General features: G+C 52.5%; 3 protein-coding genes across 3 annotated transcripts; 2 read left to right on the top strand and 1 right to left on the bottom strand.

Moving 5' to 3' along the window:
• Positions 1–3635: 3635 nt before the first annotated feature.
• On the top strand, positions 3636–6935 carry LOC127024569 (fibrinogen-like protein 1-like protein). The gene is made up of 3 exons (XM_050909176.1): positions 3636–3639; positions 5847–6155; positions 6307–6935. The coding sequence occupies exons 1-3, from the start codon at positions 3636–3638 to the stop codon at positions 6933–6935; spliced, it is 942 nt and encodes a 313-aa protein (XP_050765133.1).
• Positions 6936–8806: 1871 nt separating this feature from the next.
• Positions 8807–10550, bottom strand: LOC127024568 (fibrinogen-like protein 1-like protein). Its single transcript, XM_050909175.1, has 3 exons — positions 10547–10550; positions 9789–9896; positions 8807–9441 (listed from the first exon to the last, which is right to left on the bottom strand). The coding sequence occupies exons 1-3, from the start codon at positions 10548–10550 to the stop codon at positions 8807–8809; spliced, it is 747 nt and encodes a 248-aa protein (XP_050765132.1).
• Positions 10551–13786: 3236 nt separating this feature from the next.
• LOC127024487 (fibrinogen-like protein 1-like protein) lies at positions 13787–18051 on the top strand. Its single transcript, XM_050909077.1, has 4 exons — positions 13787–13831; positions 15077–15220; positions 16198–16260; positions 17049–18051. The coding sequence occupies exons 1-4, from the start codon at positions 13828–13830 to the stop codon at positions 17675–17677; spliced, it is 840 nt and encodes a 279-aa protein (XP_050765034.1). The 5' UTR covers positions 13787–13827; the 3' UTR covers positions 17678–18051.
• Positions 18052–26157: the final 8106 nt, after the last annotated feature.

Raw genomic sequence — 26157 nt, 5'->3', positions numbered from 1 at the left:
CGGCAGGGGCAGAGCAAACTGGCCAAGCAGCAAAAGGAAAGGATGATGATCGGAGGAAAGTTCATCAACACTTGTGCAAAACCAAAGGCAGATACACCAGCAAGGCCCTGGCTTCTGAACTAGGGTTCAGCAGGCAGCAAAGTGTTCATGAACGGTGCTTTTTGGTATCTTCACTTGCAGGCATTGAAGCCATTGAAACCAAAGAGGAGAAGGAGGTTCCTCCATCAATGAGATGGGAACCCAAGGCCCCTTTGTCCTGGTGAACATCAGTTATTACAAGAATTTCTTTCTTGCCCATACTCGGATGATATAGAATCATAGTATTATTTAGGTTGGAAAGGACCTTTAAGATCATCGAGTCCAACTGTTAACCTCACACTGCCAAGTCCACCACTAAACCATGTCCCTAAGCACCACATCTACACGTCTTTTCAATACCTCCAGGGATGGTGACTCCACCACTTCCTTGGGCAGCCTGTTCCAGTGCTTGACAACCCTTTTGGTGAAGAAATTTTTCCTAATAGCCAATCTAAACCTCCCCTGGTGCAACTTGAGGCCGTTTCCTCTCATCCTGTCACTTGTTACCTGGGAAAAGAGACCGGCCCCCACCTCGCTACAACCTCCCTTCAGGTAGCTGTAGAGAGCGATGAGGTCTCCCCTCAGCCTCCTTTTCTCCAGGCTAAACAACCCCAGTTCCCTGAGCCGCTCCTCATAAGACTTGTGCTCTAGACCCTTCACCAGCTTCGTTGCTCTTCTTAGGACGCGCTCCAGCACCTCAATGTCTTCCTTGTAGTGAGGGGCCCAAAACTGCACACACTATTCGAGGTGCAGCCTCGCCAGTGCCGAGTACAGGGGGACGATCACTTCCCTAGTCCTGCTGGCCACACTGTTTCTGATACAAGCCAGGATGCTCTTGGCCTTCTTGGCCACCTGGGCACACTGCCGGCTCATGTTCAGCCGGCTGTCGACCAATACCCCCAGGTCCTTTTCTGCTGGGCAGCTTTCCAGCCACTCTTCCCGAAGCCTGTAGCATTGCAAGGGGTTGTTGTGACACAAGCGCAGGACCCAGCACCGAGCCTTGTTGAACCTCATACAATTGGCCTCGGCCCATCGATCCAGCCTGTCCAGATCCCTCTGCAGAGCCTTCCTACCCTCAAGCAGATCAACACTCCTGCCCAACTGGGGGTCGTCTACAAACTGACTGAGAGTGCACTCGATCCCCTCGTCCAGACCATGGATAAAGATATTAAACAGAACTGGCCCCAGTACTGAGCCCTGGGGAACACCACTTGTGACCGGCCGCCAAATGGATTTAACTCCGTTCAGCACAACTCTTTGGGCCCGGCCAGCCAGCCAGTTTTTTACCCAGCGAAGAGTATGCTTGTCCAAGCCATGAGCAGCCAGTTTCTCCAGGAGAATGCTGTGCAAAATGGTGTCAAAGGCTTTACTAAAGTCCAGGTAAAGAACATCCTCAGCCTTTCCCTCATCTACATATTAGATCTTTGAGTTCAATCTTCCTGATACATTAATATTTGCTTTACACAAACTTAATCCTAGTTTATAATGCTGGAAATAGGCACCAGAAGCGACACATTCATGGCAGTAAAATTTTATGTGTGTGCGCAAGTACATGACAGCATAGGTATTAGTGTTTTCTTTACTCCGAATGTGCTTTGAGATTTCTTCTCGGAAAAGAAAACACCACTCATACCTCACAGCTGGGAGATAAACATTTCCCATCTTGCAGATGCTCCAGAGGCCAATAAGGAAAAAGTCAAGGAGGGGGAGGTAGAAATATCTGCTTAGAAACAAATGTCCATAAAACCAGTGGAGAACAGCTTGCTAGTGGCATGCAGCGGCTGTTCAATAAGCCCACACTGACACGAGGACGTCCCTGCAGTGGTGGGAGCTGCCTCTTGCCTGCTCGCTGCCCCAGGCTGCCCCTGCTCCAGGCCTGTGCCCTGGGAGGGCTGGGGAAGCTGTGGCTGCTGGGAGTTGCTTTTTATCAGCATTAGGGCAACTCCACACTGCCACGAAGCCACTTCAGCTTCATCTGGGTGGGCTGTGCAGTCAGGAGGTGCAGGGGAGGTCTGCAAGTGCAGGTCCACCCCAGCAGTGATTGACGGTCCCGGGTCCGTGGTGTCTGTTCAGAGCTCTGAAAGAGCATCGTCTGCTTGGTGGTACCCCGCTTCACAGGTAGAAACTCCCGACTTCTCAGACAGGACTCCTTTGAGCTCGGCGTGGCTTCGTGGCCATCCCAGTGGCTGCAGTTCTGGCTGACTTGTGGCATTTACATGGACCTGTCATGAAACAGAAATGCTGGGGATGGGATAAAATCCCATCCCTCCCAAGGTAATGGTCCAAGCATCACATCTCTGCAGAAATGAGTTATGAGAGAAAATGTTTTTGAAACATCATGTAACAGGCAGAGTACATGGGGGAAAAATATCTCCTACTTTCTTGATTCACTTATTAACTTTTTTGGAAATCCTGTTTACCTCCCTGTTTCCTCCATTCCAATGGCTGAGCTGCAAGATAGTGCCCAAGAGTAACTCTGGAAGTGTCTTGGGGTAACCTGGACTTCTCCATGCAAGCAATACAACTTGTGTTTCACGTTCACAGTCATCTCAGCCTTGCTGGGGAAAGCCCCTCCTGTCCTGAAACTCTTGTTCTCTCAGTAGATGAGATTTTGCAGCTGCTGATATTATTCAGTCATTTTTCAAATGTGAGACTTTGGAAAATGTTTTTTTCAGTATTTTTTTGCAACCGTAGCTCAAAGCTCGCTTGGGCGAAAGGTGTCATTTGTCACCATAGGTTGTACTGTAGATAGCAGGGGCCTCGCATGGTGATGGCTGGTGGCACGTGTCTGCGCCGTGCAGAGGACATGCTGTGAACCACACAATTTCTTCACCCTCAGTTGGAAGAGGCAGGAGATTTTCCCAGCGCCAGGTGCTCCCTGGACGGATACCTGCTTTCATCCAAGACTCAGACAGAAACAGTCTCACGTTTCAACTGGTCCAGTCCCTTTAGCTCTGTTCCTGACATGAGCCCCAGACATGACAAGCTGGACATTGCCACCATTCTGCTTCACACCTATGACTGCTATTGATGCACGTAGTGTGTTTGCTCCAGAAGAAAGCGGGGAGACCCTGGGGTCTTCCACAGTGCTGGTTTGCTGCATCCAGCTCCTGTCCACCTTGGCACGGATCCCTCAGGAGGGACCCCGGACCCTGCTCAGCTCTGTGACGAGCGGGGCTGCATCTCCAGGGTTGTGACCTGCGGAGGTGGCAGGACAGAGCTCAGCAAATGTCGCCAAACACCCGTTGGTGGCATATCCAGGAAGAAGCCCTGCTTGACACATGGAAAGTGCATGGATGCCTTTGCCGCTCCTGGGCTGTATTTGCTCAGGTTCTGATAAGGGCTCTTATCAGAGCAGATGAACGTCCCTGGTTAGGGGCTGGGGTTACAGCCTATCGCTGGCAGCTCATTAACACGCCCCAAGACAAGAACGGGACGGGACTAGCGGCAGCAGTGTCAGCCCCACTCCTCCCCAGCGCGGCGCAGCTATAAATCTTGTGAGTCAAAGCATATCTACAGTAACTTTCTGGACTTGGAAGTGACCCCGTGGAGTCAGCATGGGTGAGTGTGAGCATGGGGGAGCAGGGCAGGGTGGGTTCCCCAGCCCGTGGACCCCCAGAAGCAGTGCTGGCGGAGGGGGAGTGTTGCAAGCCTCCTCCCTGGCAGAGTCGTCCGTTTGCTCCCATGGATGGAGGACTTGCCACAGAGGCAGAAGAAAACACAGGGCACAAAGCAGGGCAGACTCAAGGACCATGCTGCTTCTCCCAGGGCAAGGGAGAAGGTTTGAGAGGGACGTGCAAGTCCCTGGGTCTGCCCTCAGCCCAGCCCAGCAGCTCCCCGGGGTCAGGTGGGGGAAGAGGGAACCTGCGTGCTGCCCTGTCCCAGAGAGCGGGGAGCAGCGGAGGGTCAGACCAGCTCCGGGTCATACTCGAGGGGTACAGACCTGCTGGCCGTCCTGCAGACCCGGTCACCGTGCCACTCTGGCTGGAGGGACAAGGGCTCTCCATGCCTCGCATCGCTGCGAGCACATCGGGAGGAGCTTCAGGTTCAGGTTCATGTCTAACAGATAGTCACTGCGCTTGAGTTCTAGCCCAGCAGAGTCATAAATCTAAGTGTAACTGTGTTAAAAATGTAAGATTGAATTTATTGGTGTATGAACAGCATAGGTTTCCAATTGCTATCAAGGGTCCATCATTGTGGGGTGTCCAAAATAGAGGCACCATTGGAAAAGTCATCCCTCTCCAGATGTTTTGCAATCTAATGCTGCTGTAACCCCCAGAGGTGCAGCTGTGATGCCATCTTTAAAAGAATGTTCAGATTTTAATCTTGAGATAACTATTATTATAATTAAGTCAAATAACATTATTATTTTTGAGTACAACTTGGTTTTTTTATTTGGATTTTCCAGAGTGTAGTGGAAAGTCTGAAGAAATACCATCTAGCTGTTTAGTGAGCTGGAAGGGCAGAAAATATTCCGCAAGGTTTCTGTTAAAGTTTGTGCTTAAAGATAAACACTTTGGTCAAATTTCTTCTGATCTGCAAAGGACTCTCTTGTGATTGCTTGATTTTGCTCCCCAAATTTCCTGGGCACCTTGGGCTTTGGCATGAAGCTTGGGGACAAGAAGGAGTCGGGCTACAAGGTTCACGTCAGAAAGGCAACCCCGTGCCGTCCTCGCAGGTTTGGGGTGACTTGCAGCGGTTTCACCTCACTGCAGCTGGCTCCCCATTGCATGTTTTACTCTGACAGTGGGATGCTGTTTGACTCTCATCTTGTCCCTTCCTCCTCCAGCTGTCCAGTGCGCTCCCCTCCTGCTCCTTGCCTGTGTGTTGGCCCTGCCTGCCCCACATCTCACCAGCAGCGTCCAAAGCCTGTCCCTCTTCAGTCAATCTGTCTTGAATAACACCGTGTCTGCGCGGAACGCATCAGTGAACGGTAGGTACATGGAAGGTCTCCATCTGTGCCAGCAGGACACGGCTAGGACCACCCAGAGCAGGCTGTCGGGGAGGGCATCTTCCAACCCGGTGCTCCCCCCGAGCTGTCAGCAGAGCCCCAGCATCCCTCAAGAGAGATACATGCCCCAGCACGAGTCACCTGCCCTTCCTCAAACATCTGGTGGGTACGGACACGGGACCTTGCAGTCACGGGCCTTTCTGCTCATGTGTAGGTGTGGAGAAGCCCAGAGCGTTTGCTCTGATCCCCTCCTGAAGCCAAGGCTGTCCCTCCCCACACATCCCCTGCCCTCCAGGAGGACAGTAGGGACAGTCAGTGGGAAGGATGCAGAAGAAAGGAAGGGTTCTCCTGCCACCAGCATCCCCAGCTATTTTGCTTGTCCCATGGCTAAGATCTAGAAAAGTGGTCTTCTCCTGTGAAATACCCTTGTCTGAGGGTACTTCACCAGACTGCACCATTCCCTGTCTTACCCTCAGCGTTGCTCCTGGGGTACTCACAGTCCCAGGAGAGTGAACCACAGCTCCTGCAGTGGTGGGAGAGGATGGCTGATGTCCACTTGGCTGAGGGAACACATGGCAAACCTGTGCCCAGTCTCTGGGGCCACAACACACCAAAAATAGTTGGAAATGGAGACTTCAGAAGACAAAGGCTCCTTCCCCAGCCAGGAGCGTGATCAGAGGTCTAAAGGCCCTACATTTTACTGCCTGGACTCCACTTCTTGAGCCAGAAAGTACCTCCTGATCTGGGCTCCAGCTTTCTTTGGTGTTGTCCCCCCCACTTCCAAATCTCCTCTCTACTGTTGTTTTCCACGTTCCAGGTCAGGTCCGGCTAGTGAATGGCTCCAGCTGGTGCTCCGGACGGGTGGAGGTTTGGTACCGCAATCAGTGGGGAACGGTGTGTGATGACAGCTGGGACATCAGAGATGCCTCTGTGGTGTGTAGGCAGCTCGGCTGCGGAGACGCAGTATCAGCCCCAGGCAGTGCTTATTTTGGGAGTGGATCTGGGACTATCTGGCTGGACGACGTTAACTGCAATGGCGAGGAGGAGCTCCTCACTGAGTGTTCGCTGCGGGCTTGGGGAGAGCACAACTGCGGGCACAGCGAGGACGCAGGCGTTGTGTGCTCAGGTGAGGATGGCATTTGCATGATCTGTGCTCCTCAGGCAATCCAGGTCTCATTAACATCTTGGTCTTGCAGAACCAGCCACAGGAGGACTATGGGCTGCGCCTCGGTCTTGTTGCACAGGATCTTGTTAAATCGCCCTCTCTCCCACCCCAGGTTGGCCCAAGGACTGCAGCGAGATCCCCGCTGGCAGCCCCAGCGGCGTCTACGTCATCCAGCCCACAGGACTGCACCCCATCGTGGTGTACTGCGAAATGAATGTGACGGACGGGGGCTGGACGGTCATCCAGAGGAACCAGCAGAGCACGGAGATCACCTGGGCCGAGTCCTGGAGCACCTACAAGTACGGCTTTGGGAACGTGCACACCGAGTACTGGCTGGGCACGGAGTACATCCATCAGATCTCCAACCAGAAAGTCTACCAGGTCAGGTTTGTCATCTGGGATGCTGCGAACAACACCAAGTTTGCAGACTACAACCTCTTCAATGTGGAAGATGAGTCCCAGGGCTACCGGCTGAGGCTGGGAACGTACTCAGGGACAGCGGAGGATGCCATGGCCTCAAAGAGTCCCAGCACCATGCACGACAACATGCAGTTCTCCGCAAAAGATCTGGATCAGGACACTTACAGTGGGAACTGTGCCTCCAGCTACGGGGGCGGGTGGTGGTACTCGGGGTGTTATTCTGTACGGCTGAATGTCAAGGGGGGCATAACATGGGGCAGCCTGTGCAACGGGAACTGCAAAGCTTCTGCCATCCTCATCAAACCCATTACTTACTGCTAGGGGTTCGTCGCTGCCTGTCTGCACTGGGCACGTGGCCAGACCAGTCCCCTGCCGGGCCCCTCTTTGCTGGGGGGGAGCGGGGCGGGTGGCAGCCAGGCACACCCTGGGCTGCCAAGAGATTTTTCTTTCGCCTCTTTTGCAGAGCTCTTTTGCTTCCCTTGCTGGGTTCTTCCCCTTTGAGCTGTTTTTATTTTAATTGCATTATAATCATCAGACTAACACGTTGCAAACCCTGTACTTCTGAAGCATACCTGCTCTGGAGAATAAAATGTGCTTTAGAAACATAATGCCTGGATGAGCATCACGGGAAAATGTCCTTATTCTTAGCTGTATAAATAATCCGTCCCTTTCTCTTCAGGGTTTCTGTCACCCCCTCATTAGCTGGGGTGGGGGAAGGATAAAGATTCCTTATTTCCTGGTAAATCTTTATTAACCCCACTTGCTGAAGATGTGGCCTTGACACCTACACCTGGAGAGGTGTTTTCACCCACACTGGCTCTCAGTTCAGCAGTTGTTAAAACCTCAGGTAAAATCCTGTGACTAAAACAACACCTACAACCTGCAAATACCTACTCCATACTCCAGCGTGTTTGTACAGGCTGATGTGGAGTGAGCAGCCATGCTAGGGCAGTGCCAGGTTTCTTATGAAAAAAATCTGTGGGATTGCAGGGAAAATATCAAATAGGGAATTAATTTTAATAAAACACAGCTACATTTAAATAAAGAAACTGCAAGTTTTTGATGCTGGAGAAGCTTTGGGGAAGGACAGGTAGCTCCAGGTGCTTTGCAGGGCAGCCCCGGGGGGAGAGGGGCTGTTGGGTGCCTGCTGGGCACCACCCCAGCCACAGGCTGGGCAGGCTGGGCGCCCGCACAGGGCATCACCCAGCGCTCCCACTAGTGCCCACTCCCACGTGCCTGTCCCGGCACAGTCCCACCGCTTGCACCATCGCCGCGGGGCGGGCTGTGCGAACCCGGGTCCGGCTCGCTGCGGAGGAGGTGCCATCCCCGAGCCCCGTGTGCTCCCTGGCCTCCAGCCAAAATGCAGGCGTGGGTCACCCATGGCCAGCCGGGTCCTGGCGGGTCCCGGCCACCCAACGTCACCCGCTCCAGGGTGGGAAAGCACTGGCCATGATGCAATGTCCTGTCACCCCCAGGAGCCCCGTGGCCCCTGGACCCCACTGCAGGGAGCCCAGGCTGAGCACCGTGGGGCTGCCCCAAGACCCCTGCTCACCCTGGGGCTCCCCACCCCGCTGGGGCCTCAAAGCATCACCCCCCCAGCACCCAGTCCTGGGCTGCCAAGGGACCCTGGGGACCACCCCAGGGATGGATCCCTCGTGGCAAGAACCCCTCTCCTGGTGTCTTGACGCCCCTCGGGGACACCCTGACCCCGCCCAGCCCTTGCTGCAGGATGGGGCTGGGAGTCCAGCTCCCCCGGCCATGGCATGGAGCAGAGCAAGGAGAAGATGAGTCTCAAACAGGGGATGCAGCAAATGGGACCCCCTCCATGAACACAGTGCCCCCCAGCATCCTCCACCACCCTGGGACCTCGACTGCTCCCATGTGTGTGTGCAGTGTCGCGGCGGCAGGTAGACACAAGGCAGCAAAGTCTGGCTCCAGGGTTTATTGCAGCTGATTTCTCCCACCACGGGTAGCAGAGCTGTGGGGCGTATGGGGCCCGGGGAGGGAGCAGGGCCTGAGCAAAGCAGGGATACATTGATTGCACAGGGAAGGGAACTTGCACTGTCTCCCCCTCCCCAGGACAGGGGTGGGCACACCCACCCCAAACCAGTGCCTGCGTCTCAGTGCCGCGCGCTGAGCTGGGAACGGTGGCACTCCCCCAAACTCCCAGGAGGCTGGGCGCTGCGGCACGGTCAGCACACATCTGTGGGTTTGACCAGGATGAGGGAAGATGTGCAGTTGCCACTTGAGCAGATTCCTGGCCAGTAGATGTACTTCTTGCCATTGAGCAGGATGTTCTGGCACTTGTCGTACCACCAGCCCCCGTAGCTGTTGGCGCAGTTCCCACTGTACTGGTCCTGGTCCCTGTCGGCCGTACTGAACTTCATGTTGTCGTGTATGCCCCCGTAACTGGCGTGATAGCTGGTCAGATAGTCATTCCCGCTGCCCAGGAACCGGCCCAGCCGCAGCGGGTACCCGCTAGCCTCACTCTCCACGCTGAAGATGTCGTACTCGGCGTAATGGGTGACGTTGGCTTTATTCTGCACGATGAAGCGGACCTTGTAGGTGCCCTGCTGCGTCAGCAGGTGCAGGTACTCGGTGCCCAGCCAGTGATCGCCCTGCACGTTCCCGAAGCCGTACTTGTAGGTGGTCCAGGACTCCTTCCATGTGATTTCGGTGTTGTAAGTGTTTCTCTGGACAACAGTCCAGCCCTTGCCTTCGGTGTCCATGTCGCACCACACCACGCGTGGGGGAGACCCTGCCGGCTGGATGACGTACACCCCGCTGGGGCTGCTGCTGGTGAGGTGGCTGCAGTCTGCGGGGAACCCTGCGGCAGCAGATCAAGCAAGACATGAGGGACCTGTACTGGAGGATGTGCTGGCAGGTTATTGTGGGGCAGCTGTACGGATGCTGCTGATGCTGGATCTCACTGGACCCTCTGCAACCAGTGGAACATGTTGGGAATGCCTCTTATCTGCTGGTGATGAGAGGCAAGAATTGCCCTGCTTTGTAGCTGAGGTTTGAATGCAGAGACCTGTGGTCTCTCTGTGGCTGCAGGCATGGGGGCACTTGCACCCAGCACCTCGGAGCCTGGCCACGCTCAGCGATGGGCAGCATGGCTGCACCCAAACCTGGCAGCTCGTCGGCTGTCCCCTCGGCACCCGTACTCACCGCCCTGGAAGCTGGTCGCACCCGCTGGGCTCTTACAGAGGAGAAGCATCCCCACCACGGCGGGCAGGAGGACAAGGATCCCATGGAGCCGGTGTGTCCCAGCCTGGAGCCCTGGGGAGGAAAATGCCCATCACCGTCAGGATCCCCGGGCAGCCCCCCAGCCCCGGGGAGCTCGGACCAGGGAAGGCAGAGCCGTGGGGTGCAGGCAGGAGCAGGGGGCTCCCGGGGTGGTGGAAGCTGCAGCTTCCGTGCAGGCTCTGCCCCTGCAGGGCTGAAGCAAGGTGAGAAATGGCTTTGTCGCCCTCCTGATCAGCCCCTTCCCTGCACCACACAGAAACCTGCAGTCACATTTTCTCATGTAACTAACATTTAGTTTCTCCTAAATGTGGTTTGGGGTTTTTTTTCTGTACAGGTCTAGAGGCAAGAGGATATTTTTATGGGAAAGAAGTAAATCTGTGTTAAGGGCATTCAGAGCAAATAGTTCAAAGCACTGCAGCTGAGTTTTGTATATAAAACCTGGTGCTCCAGGTGCAGAGCATGCAGTTCACAGGGATGCAGGAAACAACCCAGCAGCAGCAGCAGCAGAGGACTCGAAAGAAACGTCTGGGTGGAAAGGGGAGGAGTGGGACGGACGCTGGACGCTCTCATCAGTTCCCGCTCCCGTGGTCCCCCACTGCTGTCACTTAGCTTGGTTTTCTACTTGCACCCCCCAGAGCTGCGAGTGCTGCAGAAAAGGAACTGTGAGGAAGAGGAGAACTCACCCATCGCCGCGGTGCTGCTGAGCGGACGCCGGGAGCCTGAGCAGTCAGTCCCGCTGCTCTCAACTCCATGCTGGCCTCTGTCCCTTTATACCTGGGTCTCTCCCTATACACACCTCCTCTGTGCGAGGATCTCAGCTCCCCTGTTTGCATGGACAAAGTTCATCATTCTGTGCCCATCTGGTGGCTTCTCTTTGCTCAAGATTACATAAAGAGGCCCTAAGGTTTTTTTCTGAGAAAAAATAAAGAACTCCAAACCTCCCAGCTGTGGGGCGTTTATCGACTGAAATGTACGGGACCTGCCCAGGAGTTAAATCCTTCTGGGGATCTACCAACTGCTGCAGGGCAATAAAGGAGCTAAAGGAGAGGGGAAAGGCAAACAGAAGGGAAGGGATGTGAACACCAAGGGCACAGGGGACATTTGTATCATCTGGAGATCAAAGAGGGTAAAACCTATGGGTAATGGTTTGTCAACAGTTATCAGCTCCCAGCATGTCACGACACTTCTGTGATGGCCAGAGGTCTGTTTCGGCCTCCTTCCCTGCAGAGAGCTGCCAAGAAATCAGCCCCAGAGCTGGGCTGCAAACACCGATGCCTTTTTTGCTTCGATCAGTAGAGGCTGAGGGCTGAAGGCAGCAGCCTTTCCTAGGGGCCATCCCTGCCCCCAGATGCTTGTGGCAGCCCTGAGCAAAAATAGGCTGGGGGGGTGTCTATGCAGTACCCCTTCCCCTAAACTTCCCTTCCTTAGCCCATATGTCTTGGTGAGAAGAAACAGGCTCAGGAAGGCTCTGCTGACCTCCTGCTCTTCCCCACTGCCTGTGGGGTGGGCATCACCCCGGCAGCCTGGTCCAGGCTGGGTGCTGTCTGGGAGAGCACCTTAAATACACTCGTGGCAGGGTCATCAAGCAGCAGCTACAGCTGTTGGGACCACATCTGTCAGGGGAGGTTTAACTTGTTTCACGCATTACCGCAGGGTGTTTCGGCAAACCCTCAGGACTGGGTTGGAGTCTCCTTGTTCCCCTCTTCTTTCAATCCCTCTTTTCATACAGTGCCTTGGGAGGCGTGAGCAGGTCCTCAGCCGTCACCTGCCGGATGACTCTGCTGGACCCGCATTGCGGCAGTCCTCTTGGGACAGTTTGTACTCCCGCCTGTCGCTAGTGGTGGGTCTTTGGCTGCAGTACACTCTGTCTTCTAGAAGGTGATGCTTCCATTGGCAGCAGGTCCCACTGGGGGAGTGAGGGCAGGGGAGGAGCGAGGGGGCACATGCCTGTCCCCATCTGTGGAGGAGGCTCAGTCCCCTCCTCTGCCTCCTCTCCCTCGCTCCGTAATTCAGCTCCACTTGCCACCTCTGCACGCCTCGGCTGGGCTCGCTGCTCCAAGGCTGCCCGTGCCCCGTCGCCGCTCCTCCAAGGGCCAGCAGTGCAGGGAGGGCTCACCATGGGGTCCCTGCTGCAGGGACCTCTTTTATGGCTGTCGAGTGAGGGTGGCAGGAGGCACCGAAGGGTAGCAGCAGGCAGGGCCACCCCAGTGCTCACACGCAGTGACAGACTGGGATGTCAGCCATGGCTTGGCACCTCGGCTTCGGTGCTGGCACTTGGTGCACTGGTGGGTGGGGGGAGCCAGCCCTGCTCCTGCGCGGCATGAGGAGGCTTGCTGCAAGCACTGGGAAGACCCTTTTCATCGTCTTGAAATTCGGCTGCCAGAAATGTATCAAAGACAAATGCTACAGCCCCAGGTTATCTATCAAGGGACTTTGGGAAGCTCTTGTAAAAAGAAAGGTGCTTCATTAAAAGGAAACTGCTGAGGAGCAGTCTTAGATCAGGTCTAAGATATTCATTGCTGTCCAACAGCACGACAGATATTACTGCAGCCTGGAGCTGGCAAGAATCCTTTTTTCTGTGAATACACATGTAATTTTGGAGCTCGTGTAATTTACGAGGGGCTGGTGTAGGGCAGGGGAAGACACGTCCTTTGGTGAAAAGTGTGCTCCTTGCTGTACTGAAAGGAGAGTTGTTTAGTCTTGGAGTAACGCAGAGCAGGGGCCGGGCAGGGCACAGCAAGGCGCTGGCACAGTGGCAGGGTGTGCTGGCACTGGGACCTTCACCACCACCTGCCGGTCTCCTGGAGGACAGCAGAGGTGGTGATGCCACCTGGGGATGAAGGACCTGGGGATGAAGGCAGTGTGGGGCCAAGCAGCCAGCACCAGCCTTGCGGCAGCAGAGCCCGTGCAGGTCCCCGGCGGTGCTGCGGAGCATCCCAGGGCTGGTGCAGGGCCACGTTCCAGCGGCTCGGCAGCTCCTGGTGTCAAACCATCAATAAATACCTCACTGTGGTCCTGTATCGGTGTCACTGAGCTGTCAGCCAGCACCACTGGGCTATGCCACTGCCCTTCTTAGCGCTCCCCTCCTCAGCACTCCCCTCCCATTCCTGTGCCATTTGCAAGGCTGGCTTCAGACTGGACTGCTCAATGTCCGTTAAGCATTTATTCCACTTAACCCACAGCCACCTCGTTAATTGAGTCTGCAGCCAGCTCTGTGATGAGGGCCGCTCCCCAGGTTACCCAGAGCTGTGAAGTCAGAGCTAAACCCTCCAGCAGACCCTTGGCTTCAGCACCAGCGCTGGACCCCTTGGGAGGGCTGCAGGACCTGCCCCGCACCGGCACTGGGGCAGCAGCACCTCCGCATGCGTGGCTGCCGCATGGGACGGGTTCGCTGCTGGAGGGCTGGCACCAAGCCAAGCGGTTGCATCGCCGTGGGGGGGGGTCAGGACTGGGGACGAGGCCCCTTTGCTGCCCTGGTGTGGGTGGGAACCAGGGTGCGGTGCCAGAGAGCATGGCTCCCTCTCGGGTCATGCACCACGCTAGGGTAGGCAGACCCTAAAGGGTGTCTAACGGAGATCTCTGGCACGGCCCAGGTCACAGGATGACCCCACAGGCTTTGGCATCAAATCCTGTAACTAATAACAACCTCAAGAAAAATCCTTATCAGGAGCATTTGTCAGTTTGGTGGAATTTTGTGTGAACATCAGGTGCTGTTTGCTGAGGTTCGTTTGGGACCTCTTATCACAGAAGCACAACAGCTGGTGCGTGAGCAGAGGCGCTTACGGATGAGGGCAAACAAACCATAAATTTCCAGCCCTGATGACAACTGGCGGACGAATGTCGTAGTTTGGGTCAGCCAGCCCCGCCTCACCCGCCGAGCCCTATATAACGGCAGGGTTGGCCACCCTGCTGCCAGGCCAAACCCGCTCGGCTTCCCGCTCCGCAGGGTGCCCACAGAGACGGCATGGGTGAGTGTGGGATGGGATGGGAGGGGACGGCACCGCTGCGTGTGGCTGGGCACCCCTGCCTCCTCTGCCTGCCTCTGGGCTTCTGCTGCCCGCACTGCAGCTCTGCTTTTCCCGCTGACTGTTTCTGGCCTGGGGACAGTGGGATGACCCTATTCCTGCTGTACCCCCCAGGTCTCTGTGACCCTCCTGCTCCTCACTCTCTCTCCTCCATTCCTGACCACAGGCAAAACTGTCCTGCTCTGGGTGGTGTTGCAACATTTATTTAACTTATATTTGTGCCACAGCCCAAAGCACAAAACTCCCCCCCCCAAAAAAACTTGGAATGGAAGCTAATCATTGCATTAATCCCCCATCACCCTCATGAAGCCGGGTGGGCAAGCTGTAGACACAAATCTATGGAGCTGGCCATGAACAAACTGTTGGGGAATGTCCTGATCTGGTACGGTCCGAAGGAGTCAAATTGCTCAGGTTTTCAGACGCTGGCAGAAACCATCCTTGAAAGCGTAGAATGTCCTGGCCCAGACGTCAGCTGGGATGCACTGACCCTCGGCACGTCCCTGCAGAAGCCCCATTTGTGACAGGTAGCAGGGGTCTGATGCTGGATCAATGCTGCTGGCTCCCTGCAGGATGCTCTCCTCCCGGTGTTTTCGTGCAGTGGGTGGCTTTCAGTCTCTGCACGATGCCCTGGTGGGAGGGGGCAGTTCTGGGACAATGAAGTGAAGCCCCTGACTCTCAGGGTACCGTCAGCGTTGTGGCCACAACAGCTCCTTTCTTTCCAAGATCTCAGGTCCTTGCGCCTTGTTTATCACTGCTGTAGTAGCTCCTGACTATCTTCAGGTAACAGCAGTACCTACAAATCAGCATGCCATCCTGCATTACTAGGAGATGTTTTTCTTAAGACACGCACGCTGATGCTGGTTTAACATCTCAATTCTGGGGCCCAGAGCCCGTTGCTTTAGCCCAGACCACAGCCAAAGAGGATGACACCACTCTTGGAAGCTGCAAATTTAGACCTGTAGGTTGTAGTCAAAGAAATTGTTTCTCTCTGGGGATGTATGCCTTTGCAAAATGCTTATTTTTGGAAATTGTTCTTTATACTTCTGCTGCTCAATAAAGCAAAAGCATAACTAATGTTGTGGATTTGTCTGCTCTGTGAGTTTGTTTTAACTTCTGCTGAATTTAGTTAGCCAATTCTCATTCAGAGGGTTTGCATTTCCAGATTCACTGTGTGTCTTCTTTCTCCAGCTGCTCGTCACTCCAGTCTTCTGTTCTTCACCTCCGTGCTGGCCCTGCTAGCCCCTCTTCTTGCTCTGGACATTGAAAACCTGGGAAGATTGAAAGCAAATTTAGATGAAATCATTAATCTCCATTCACATAAGCTCCATTCTGGTACGTGTTTTCTCTCTTACATCCCTAAACTCTGTTCATCCAAACATCAGGAGCCCTCTCCTCTCTGCACAGAGAAGGAGATGTGGAAAATAATCTTGGGGAAGGGCAGTCACACTCAGAAATAAAAGGAACCCGATCAAATCTTCCTCCAATTTCAGATCTTAACCAAACTTCACAAGGTTTGGTAGTTCAACCTTCTTTGTTATTGACAAGACCGTATGTGGCAGCTTTTTCTAGAGAGTTGTAGCAGTTCAAAGGAAGACCTTTTCTCTTGCTCTCTATAGTCCATCCGTAGCCCTGAAACTTCAGAGAAATTTTGTATAAGTGACCAACCAAAATGCTTTCTGAAGCTTGCACATGGCTAAATGATACAAAAAACTCGTCCCACCACTGGTAGAGGTCACACCACCAGAAGCTCTCGGGGAATGCTATCTCAGGAAGATGGGTGCTGTGATTTCTCTTTAAAGAGAGCATTGCTATCCTATATGCTTTGAGCTTCTTTCCTCTCTGAAGGTTTCTGAAGCTGTTTATGAATTGAATGAACACATGAATCCTTTCAGCCGCCACTGAAAAGCAATCCAGGTTTACAGCAACATCAGTCAACAGTTTAATCTTGGTCTGAAACCACATGCAGTCTGTTTCCTTCTTGATCCTTCTTCTCTAGCAGTATCTCCTTGTACTCATCTCTGCTATTCGGATATGCAGTCTGCTCCGTGCAACTCTTTAAAGCCATAATGCTGAGTGGACCAAATAGGCAGCCACTCAATGACTGCAGTGTTACCCTTCCTAGTATCTTATCCCTTTAAAGAGTTTACAACCAACAACTACCATACAGGAAAAAAAATGAGCCCAGTGGCATTGTTGAAGTGCCCTACAAAAAACTCAGTGCTGGAAATAACAGCCTGTGGAGGCTGGAGTTACCTCGGTGCTGTGGCACAGGGCTGCTCATCTCACTCTTTCTGTTTTTCCCAACGCAGATGAAGACGGAAAGAACACGCAGCAGAGCAGAGCCAGTGACCCTCTGCAGACAGAGCACCGCAGTAAGCACCCCCGCCGCCCCGCAGGGAACAGGGAGAGGTGTAGGCAACGAGGGTCCAACAGCGGTGGGTGGGCAACGAGCCTGGGGATAACCCGGCTCAGCACCTGGGGGCAAGGCTCAATGTGCTCCTCCAGAGCGCATGCCAAGGCCACTCAGACATCACTCGTTACCAGTGATAGCTTCACACTGAACCGTGCCTTACAAGATCCCAAAGGACTTTGCAACCGTTACTTACATGCCACAAGTCCTCCCCTCTGCTGTGGAGCTCTGCGCAGGGCAAGCAGAGGACGTGCCTCCCAAGCAACGCTTGCTGGGGTTTCACAGCTGGCCACGGGGTCCAGCGCCAAGGGAACGAGGTTTTCTCCTTCCTAACCCGAGGGATGCAGTGGATGCCAGGGCTGCAGGAACAGCTCACTTGCTTATTTAAGCTTCTGCATAACTATGTAATAAGAGCCCTCACCAAGCCAAGCTTGGACCCCTGTATCGTTATGAGGGAGGAGAAACATCTGAACATTGGGAAAGGCTGAGGAAGCAAGAGCCTGAGCCAGAAGGAGAAGCAAATTCTATGCTTATACCTTCAAAATATATGCATATTCTCTTAATCACTGTATTTCCCTTACAGAGGTTTTCTGCTTTCACACTTAAACTAAGAAACACAGTGGTAGACTTTTTACTACCCTGGCAAAATCCCACATATGCCCATTTTCTAGAAATCCCTCTCACAGGGCCAGACAAGCAGACTGGGGTGTTGCTGTGCCTGTTGGTCCTCCATGTTCTCTCCTGCCGCAGGTTGGCCCAAGGACTGCAGCGAGGTCTCTGCTGGCAGCCCCAGCGGCGTCTACGTCATCCAGCCCACAGGACTGCACCCCATCGTGGTGTACTGTGAAATGAATGCGACGGACGGGGGCTGGACGGTCATCCAGAGGAACCAGCAGAGCACGGAGATCACCTGGGCCGAGTCCTGGAGCACCTACAAGTACGGCTTTGGGAACGTGCACACCGAGTACTGGCTGGGCACGGAGTACATCCATCAGATCTGCAAGCAGAAGGTCTACGAGGTCAGGTTTGTCATCTGGGATGCTGCGAACAACACCAAGTTTGCAGACTACAACCTCTTCAGCCTGGAAGATGAGTCCCAGGGCTACCGGCTGAGGCTGGGAACATACTCGGGGTTGGCAGGGGACGCCATGACCTCAAACAGTGCTTCCACCGTGCACGACAACATGAAGTTCTCCGCAAAAGATCTGGATCAGGACACTTACAGTGGGAACTGTGCCTCCAGCTACGGGGGTGGGTGGTGGTACTCGGCGTGTTATTCTGTACGGCTGAACGTCAAGGGGGGCATAACGTGGGGCAGCCTGTGCAACGGGAACTGCAAAGCTTCGGCCATCTTCATCAAACCAGCCTCCTATTGCTAGTTGCATTTTCGTTGCCTTTCTGTCCAACCTGAGGCTAATTCTGGCTCTGCAAAGAGATGGAAAAAGGCAAAATATGTCATGGCCAAAGCTAGTGTCCTAGGGGGTCTTTGCTGAGGTTGGTCATATCCTAGCTATTGAAGAAAATAAGGCATTTTCCACTTCTTTTCCCTCCTGTAGATTCCCTCTACTCCTCAGCTGTGCCTTTATCCTTTTGTTCAGAGTCAGATCATTTTAATTATGTTAGTAATCAGAACAGTCTCTAGCAAAATCTGGAGTTTCCAGATCTGTAGTGTGCTTCATATAAAATGTGAAACAGCCAACCCAGTGGACCTATATGGCTTTGTAAGTTAATATACATCCTTAACTTCAGGCAAACTACCTTTTCACTTGCTGAAGATCTTGCTCAAGACATTAATGTGCATAGTCAAATTCCCACTCTGTACCTTCTACGTTTCAGGCTTAATAGTTGTGAAATATTCAAATAAATCTGTATTCAAAAAACTGTCGCAATTGTAAAAGTCTATTTCAAATCTTTGAAGTGCTCACAGGGGTCAATGTGTCAGAAGGTTTCCACCACTGAAGCTCAGCTTTCCTGTAGGACAGGCATTTGGGACTGCAGGGCAAAAGCAATGCATAAATAAAACTTGAAATACTGCATGCAGACTTCTGCCTTTGCACACAGTAGTTTCGTGTAAGCGGAGGAAATGTCAAAACATTTTCACTTTTCTCAGCAACAGTGAGTTTTAGGTTTTGTTGTCCATGCAACTCGCATCCCTAAGCGCCGTGGGGAGTCCATCTCCTGAGCCAGGGCCATGATGACTTCCAAGAGATGACAGCACAGGGGGAAGGCACCATCCTGCCTTTGCTATTTTGCAACTGAAAAGAGATTTCAAAGTGCCGTAAAATTTCCATGTGGAAAGACCTCCCGGCTCCTTCAGTCCATCCCTCTGGCATCCGCAGGACTGCTCCTCACAAGCGGGGGATTTTGCTGCTGTATCAGGCAGTGTCGTGGTTTGCAGGCGGGCACTGGTGCACTCCCATTGCTTACCACAGGGTGACTGCCCCAGAGAGGGGAAGCAGGATGAGTCCATTGGTGCCCCAATGTTCCCTCGGCAGAGGGATGTGACCTGGAAGCCCTCAGGCCCAAGGTGAGCAAGGGAAGCAGCCTGCCCTCAAAAAGCGTCGGCATGACCCCTCGTTCCTGTGCCTGGACTTTCTAACAGCACACCCAAAACACTGCCTGGTCTTTCCAAGAGCTGAAGCACACAAAAGGCTGCAGGCTTAACACAGTTCATGTATAACTAACTCATCTCAGGAAAGGTGATATATGTGAGGTATTTCACGTCTTTAGGGATTTTAAGACTCTGCGTGAGAGGTCTCGTTTGTGAAGGAGGGACTCAGATCTGAGCAAAGTGAGGGAGCACAGGAAGGGCTCAGAAGAGCAGGTAAGTGAACAGACCAACATTTGCATTGATTTATGCCAGGACTTAGCATTACAGCTCAGAAAATGCAGAAGACTTCAAGCAGGATCTATCATCTCTGCCAGGGTCAAGCCTATGGACGCACCGATTCTGTCATTGACCATCAACCCACCAATGCAAAAAAACCTCTCCCACAAAAATCATGGCTTTACATTTTTCTTGAAAGGATCAGTATGTTGCCATCTTTGAGGGAAGAAGCACATCGGCAGGTGCCGGCCATTTCAGCTTCCAGCCGCTGTGGTATTAATGTGCTAAAAATGCCTACAACGGCATGGGAATTTTAGAGTGTCTTTGGCTCAGTGAGATGGGAGCTGCCTTCCTCATAAATGGAGAAAGATAGGCTAGCAAATAAAAATTGGTGAAAACAAGTCTTTTATTATCTTGCTATGCTTGTGTGGGATTTTTTTACACTATGGTTTTACTGGGTCTGCGTGTCTGCCTTTTAAAGTGGTATTTCTCTCCCTGCCTCCTACCACCTCCTGTTCAAGCCCCTTTTGCAGTGAGTCATGAGGTGCGTGACAGGCAAGAGGAGGCAGCTGCCAGCTCAGAACGAAGACTATACTCAGTGTAGGAGATAATAACTTAAATAAAATGTTCTCGGCTGTCAAACTTGGGAATTTCTTGTCGCATTTAGAAATCTTTTTTTGGCTAACTCTCTTATGATAGGTTTGGAGACATGTGATTAAAGTGACCCTCTGCTGATGCCCCCCTCCAGGACCTGACGGATGTGTACCTGCCGTGCACCGCTGATATGGTGGAAGGCAGCAGAGAAGCAGCAGCACCCACCTGCACTGTGTTCCCATCAGCATGTTCCCCTTCCACAACGGGATGCGGGATACCATCGGGTATCCCATCCTCGTGGTGGGTCTCCTTAGGGAGATGCAGAAAAGTCCCTTTACTGCCATGTCCTCTTGTTATCCCTAAACGGTGTGACTTTTGTCAAGTGATACCTTGCTTTTTCTACAAACTCTAGGGCCGCTGTGTGCCCTAAGGTCTCTTCTGCTCTCTCTGGAGAGGCCCAGCCGGCTGGTCCCGACGTGACAGAGACACGGCGTGGCAAGCTAGCCCTCTCCAGCAGAGTCCTCTTTCTGGGCAAGCAAGCTAGCACCAATCACCATCATGAAATGCACTTAAAATGCAAAGGCAGCATGAAAAGAAGTGATCTGAGAAATGCAGAGTCTCATTGCTTACATTTCTCCTGGTCCCCAGAGGGTGCTCTCGCCCCAGGGTTTGCCAGGCAGCTTCCAGCGTGAAGGAAGTGTTGCAGGCAAGGAGAGGCCAGAAATCCTGCCTAAGGAGTCCCGCTGCAGGCTGCAGTTTTCTCTTCCAAGTTCATTGCTCTGTCCTACTGCTGCAAGGAGTGCTGAGAGCCCATCAGCACAGGCTGTACACACAGGAGCGTGTGAGCAAGGCCGTCTGAGGAAGAAAGCACCAAGAATCTCATTGCATGGATATACAGCAGAAAATTTCTTTCCAGGCAGAGGGAATACAATCAGCTATCTCTGAACAAGGGTTTCTCAACCTTTTCCAAATGATTTAATTATTTGGGATGCCACCATCTCTTTTGGAGCGGAAACTGATACTCTACCTTCCCCCAAAAGCTTTTGCTACTTTCCCTTAGCCGCTACCTTGTGATCCGACCCACTTCCACTTGGCACTTCCCCTCCCTGCGAGCGCACCCTTGGCCCCGGTTTCTCCCAAGGCCACATCAGGTGATGTCTGTGCGAAGACCAGCTCTTGGCACCCAGATGAGCAGAGGGAGGCACAGCACGGTGTGATGCAGATGTCTCACACCGTGTGTCCGCCTGCGTCTGCCATAGTGCTCTTGCACACAGGGACTCCATCCACGGGGTCTCCTCATCATTGGCTTGCGAGAATATCCAGCCTCCTGCCATGGCTGAAGTGGCTGCTCGGTTTTCTTTGTGCCTGTCTGCCTGCTGGGGAACAGAGAGGTGTTTCCAGTTCCTAGATTTGCCTTTTGTGGGTTGTCTTTCTCCTTCATTTCACAGCAACCTGGTCAAATTCTGCCCAGATCGATAAATCCAGCTCCATGGGCACCTACACGCTCAGGGCAAGCAAAGGCTGGCCCCATCTTACAGGCAGAGGAAGCAGAGAAGTGGCACGCTGTAGGCATGATATGGCAGCACCGACACAATTGGGACCGTCACAGGCTGTGACGAGTGGCAGTCCTCCCCAGCTGGCCTCGCTTGCAGAGGAGGGAGCGCTTCCAGCAGCAGTTGGAGACAGAAACAGGGCCAGATCCCCATGGTGAGTCACGCATCTTCACATTTTAAGAGCAAAAGCCACCAGTGATTCTGACAAAGCCGTTTTCCTTTGCCTGCTAGTTCTCATTAAGGCCATATTTCACTTTCGCTGCTCGTAATTACAAGCTCTATGTTTCTAGCAGGAATGCTGTGCTTTATCTGGACCCTGTAGCCATGCATTTCCCAAGCTGTCCCCGGAGCCCTTTCTGGTGATGTGCAAAGATCATGTGAGGTGACCTTCTCACGTACCTGGTACTTGGCCACACCAAAGGAGAGCTTGCCTTGGCACCTGGACCCTTCAGTGACTTTGGAGTGTGTCATAAGAGTAAAGCCTTAAATCTGACCCCTGTAACACAGCACCGAGCCAACAGGTTGCAGTCTAGGTGGCAAAACTGCACCAGTACCTCCTGCTTGAAACTCCTCCAGCGTCTACTAATTGAGCTCTGGGACAACAGTGGCTTCTGGGATGGTTGCTGACATTTTCTTGATTACAGAAAATCCTAAGAAACAGGCAGCAACAGACACAGCGTCTCCGGTTCTGAGCTGTTTGGGGAGTGTGTGGTTTCTGCTGCAGCAATTTGGAGATCCAGTCTTCCCAAATGAACATTTTTGCAGCAAGACTGCAGATGACCATGCCATCTTCACACTGGAACTTGCCATCAGTTAGGGGTCCTCAGCCTCCAAGGTGGGGCTGCATCTCAGCAACACCTTTTCTCTCCTGCCACCACCTGTGGCCTCACGCAGCAGCACTGAGGAGGGCTTGGGTGTTCCTAGAAATTCAGGGATGGCCATGCCAGCTCCTGGTGAAGAGCCTCTGTTCCAGAGAGGAGTGGGTACCATGAGCCCATGACAAGAGATTTCAGTCTCTTCCTCCATTCTTCAACTGCCGTGATGAAGAAGAGCCAGTGACCCCATGGGAAATCTGGCAAGACCACCAGCATGGCATCATCTCCTTCACGCACCCCTGCAAAGCAAGAACCACTGCAGGCACTGCTGGTTGGACTGCATCCATGTTTCACGTGCCAGCATCCTGCAGTCCAATCCTTTAGCATTAATCCAGTCCTCTCTGTTGGCCACCATTTGGCGTCTGGGATGGAGCCTACCTACAGGAATTTCACCCGCTCCCTGATGGAAAATGTGAGACCCAGGATCATCTTCTAGGAAATGTGCTGAGTTTGCACGAGCAGGGATGATGGGGTTCAGGAATACAGATCCTAGGCTATCTTCTGCTGCTACTATATTGGGAGGGGAATCAGGGGAGTGGGTTGCTGGCAGGGAGAGGCAGCACTATGGCAGTCAAAGCAGGAGATGGAGGAGTGCCTTGCTGCTTGGCCCAGGCATCCACCTCTCTTCAGTGAGGCAGCGAAAGGTGGGAAAAGGTCTGAAGGACCACAGCCTCCGCAGCACCGTTATTTGTTCGTGTCCTGGGTGAGGCAGAGGGCAGGTTGCATATCTTCTGTAGGGAAAAAGGGAATGATAGAAAGATATAATTTGGTTTTTCTGCAGACCTTTTATGCATCTGCAGCCAAAGAAGGAAGGTACAAAGACTTTCTCTGCAGACTCTTGCATGAGCCTGTGGAACAGATCTCCATGGTCAGCACAGATCATTATGACAAGCTGGAGATGCCTCTCACCCTGAGGGTTTGGAAGGTCTCATGCTGTGTTCACCAACTCCTGTCCGTGCAACACAAGCCTGAGGGTGAGCTTGCACCTGTGTCCTGAGTTCCTATGAGTGAGCTTTCTTTGTACACACAGAGTATGTGAACCATCAATTGTAATAATTCCAGTCCTCCATCAGTTTATCTAACTCCTTGTTGAGGCTAGAATTCTGGTTTCACAACATCCTGAGATGACCTTGCCGGCCATTCCTTCGCCAGCTGGCCCTAGCTCTTGTGTTGTGAAAAGTGTGGAATAACCATTCTCTAACCACTCTCTGTTCCCACTGCACCGGTGTCTACATCCCTACCACTTACACCTCATTCATCTCTTTTCTAATATGGGCAGTCCTGATCTATTCAGCCTTTTCTTGCAGGGACGCCATTCCCACCTCTGATCACCTGGTTTCCACATCTCTGTGACCTTTCCCAGTTCTTCTACATCTTTTCTGAGCCAGCCACCAAAACTGCACACAGCTGCGAGCACCCTCTGGTTTATACAGTGGCAAGTGATGTTTTCTGCTGAAAGCCGTTCCTTTCCTTGCCATTGCTAAAGCCTTTTTACTTTTTAATTGCTCCTGAACCTTCAGCTGATGTTTTCAGAGAATTGCCTACAATTACCCTGAGATCGGCCTCTTGAACATTAATAGCTAATTTAGAGTCCACCACTGCATACAGTTAGGGATGTACTTCACTTTATCCTTATCAACATTGAACTTCATTTGCCATTTTATCACCCACTCCCTCTGCAGCCTGAAATCCTTCTGCAGCTTTCTCCAGCCACCTTTAGATATGACTGTTCTGAACTATTTTCTCCACCAGAAAATGTTGTCACCATGCTATTTACTGCCTTTTCTCCATCACTTATGAATATGCTGAAAAATCCAGCCCCAGTACAGATACTTGTAGCATCCAATAGGCAATCTCTCTGCATTGTGAACATTTACCGATTAGTCTTATCTTTGCTTCCCAGCTTTGCAAGCTATTGATCTGTTATAGCTCAGTGTCTTTGAAAACTCTATGATAGATCTTTTTAAAAGCTTTTTTGGATTGCATTATATTGATTGGATCACTGCTGTCCACATACACCGCCTCTCCTTCCAACAACTGTAACAGATTTCTGAGCCACGACTTTCCTCTAAAAAGCTATATTCAGTCTTCTGCAAGTTATTGTTTTTATCCATGAGTTCCCACGAATTCCATGTTTATTACAATTTCTACCACTTCGCTAGGTGCAGAAATGAGACCTCTAACTTCGGAGATCCTTAGGTGAGTGACTGAGCCTTTCAAAAATGGACACCATCTGTGCCACCTCCGTTCCCTTGGTAGGCAAGTAACAGGTTGCAGCCCGCTGTCAGCAGATCAGAAATGTCCTGGTGGAGTTTGGCAAGGGCTCCCGGGCGATGGTCTCTGGTCCTGGAGGTCTGGAGCTCTTCATCTGATGGATGAGGTCTGTGACTTCTTTGCGCTGACTTCTCAATTTTAATTCCTGCCACCAACCCCACAAGGGCTTGGAGGCAGAAACCCTCTGCACCGTTGCTCCTGTGGCATGGCAGCCTCGGCACAGCAGGCTCCCCACCGCCAGCACCGTGGTGAATTCGTGCAGTGCTCCTCCCTCTGCCGTCCCTGCCCTCAGTGTCCCTGGTGCGTCTTCTACAGAGCCTACAGACACTCTGGCAGACTTTCCACTTCTGATAGCTGTGAACAAGGTTTTAATATTAGTTTTTGTCTTTCTCAGATTGCTAGGTAAAATTATTTCTGGCCTGCCTTTTGTGGTTTTACATTCCACTTGCTGAAATTCATAATGCTTTCTATTTTTCTTGTTCTTTGAAGGTGATTTCCACCTTCTGAATGGCATCCAAAAGTCTCCTCTGCTCTGCTTGGTGTCCCTGCTGGCTCTTTTGATCCTCTCAGTATCTGGCTGTGGTTAAGTTGATTATATTTATTCCAAGCCTTCACTACAGTGTCTGTAAATGCCCTCCCTACATTTTACCCTTTTGCCTGCTCCTTTTAACCTCCTTTTAACAAGCTCTCAGTGGATGTTTCCCACTGTTTCTACCTACACAGTTTCTCTGGTCTCCCTGAACATGACATATTCAGGCCACCAACTTTGCTGCTTGGTTGATGATAAAGCTTTCACAATATATTTCTCCTCTCTACCTCATTGCTGGTAGCAATGCTAGCAGTTTCAGTCCTAGTCCTTTTTTTTAGGATTTTGAATTTTTAGGACTTCAAAGGATCCCCATCTTGAGGGACTAAGCTGGGAGCTGTGTGCTCCTCTGCATCTGTTGAATACCTTTCAGGTCTGAGTCCAACCCATCCCCATCCATCACTGTTGTGACTGCACACGCCAGCATCCCGGCTCTGTCTGGGTCAAATGGAGATTTCCGTGCTTGTGCAGATCCCATCAACTCCCAGTTTCTTCAGCTACTAATAAATCCGACCTCTCTGTCCCAACACCGTTCTCCTCCCGCACACAGAGGCTGTTTCTCTCTGCCTCTATGCGTGGTGTTGGGATAATTTTGGAGAATTGCTCTGGGGACTCTGATCTCTAACCTCCCATATGACAGTGCACGTTTTGGAACACCTTTGGGACATCCATCTTGCGTTGCACTCAGGACCACAACTCCCTTGCCGCACTCTCTCCAAGACTGTGTTGCATCCATATGGCTGTACCTGGCATCACACATTTTAGGATCCAAACAGCCAGTTACAAAATCCCTCAGCGCTGCAGCCTGCCTGTTCCTGTGTGGGACCCCTGCTCTGGTCCACTGTCTGCTGGGGAAGGTTCCTCTGCGGGATCCATCACCCCCTTCCGCAGGCTGGGAGCCCTTCGCCTATGAGATTTCCCTCTTCTGCAGCACAAGAGCTGCTGGACCAGGGATGAGGGAGTTACGATGTCCCTAAAAGCCTCACTGATATATTTCTCTGCTTCCCTCAGACATACATTGTCCCAGAGAACCGAAGTCTGCCTGCAGCCGGTGAACAGATGGCAAATGATCCTGGGCAAAAACCTGGAAAGTCTCTTTTGCGCAGCATGGCCCTGCACAGAGGAGTGCTCCCAGAAAGCCTGCGTATCT

The sequence above is a fragment of the Gymnogyps californianus genome, chromosome 20 (assembly GCF_018139145.2).
Source record: "Gymnogyps californianus isolate 813 chromosome 20, ASM1813914v2, whole genome shotgun sequence".
Classification (NCBI taxonomy): Eukaryota; Metazoa; Chordata; class Aves; order Accipitriformes; family Cathartidae; genus Gymnogyps; species Gymnogyps californianus.
Note: the sequence above shows the minus strand (reverse complement) of the source record. Positions and strands in the feature narration are given on the sequence as shown.

What these genes read in the sequence shown, in the direction of transcription:
- LOC127024569 (XM_050909176.1), top strand. An exon ending in CGCAGGCGTTGTGTGCTCAG is followed by an intron (nt 6,156 to 6,306) that starts GTGAGGATGGCA and finishes CTCCCACCCCAG; the next exon opens with GTTGGCCCAAGGACTGCAGC.
- LOC127024568 (XM_050909175.1), bottom strand. An exon ending in GGGTGCGACCAGCTTCCAGG is followed by an intron (nt 9,442 to 9,788) that starts GCGGTGAGTACG and finishes CTGCTGCCGCAG; the next exon opens with GGTTCCCCGCAGACTGCAGC.
- LOC127024487 (XM_050909077.1), top strand. An exon ending in TTCACATAAGCTCCATTCTG is followed by an intron (nt 15,221 to 16,197) that starts GTACGTGTTTTC and finishes TTCCCAACGCAG; the next exon opens with ATGAAGACGGAAAGAACACG. An exon ending in TCTGCAGACAGAGCACCGCA is followed by an intron (nt 16,261 to 17,048) that starts GTAAGCACCCCC and finishes CTCCTGCCGCAG; the next exon opens with GTTGGCCCAAGGACTGCAGC.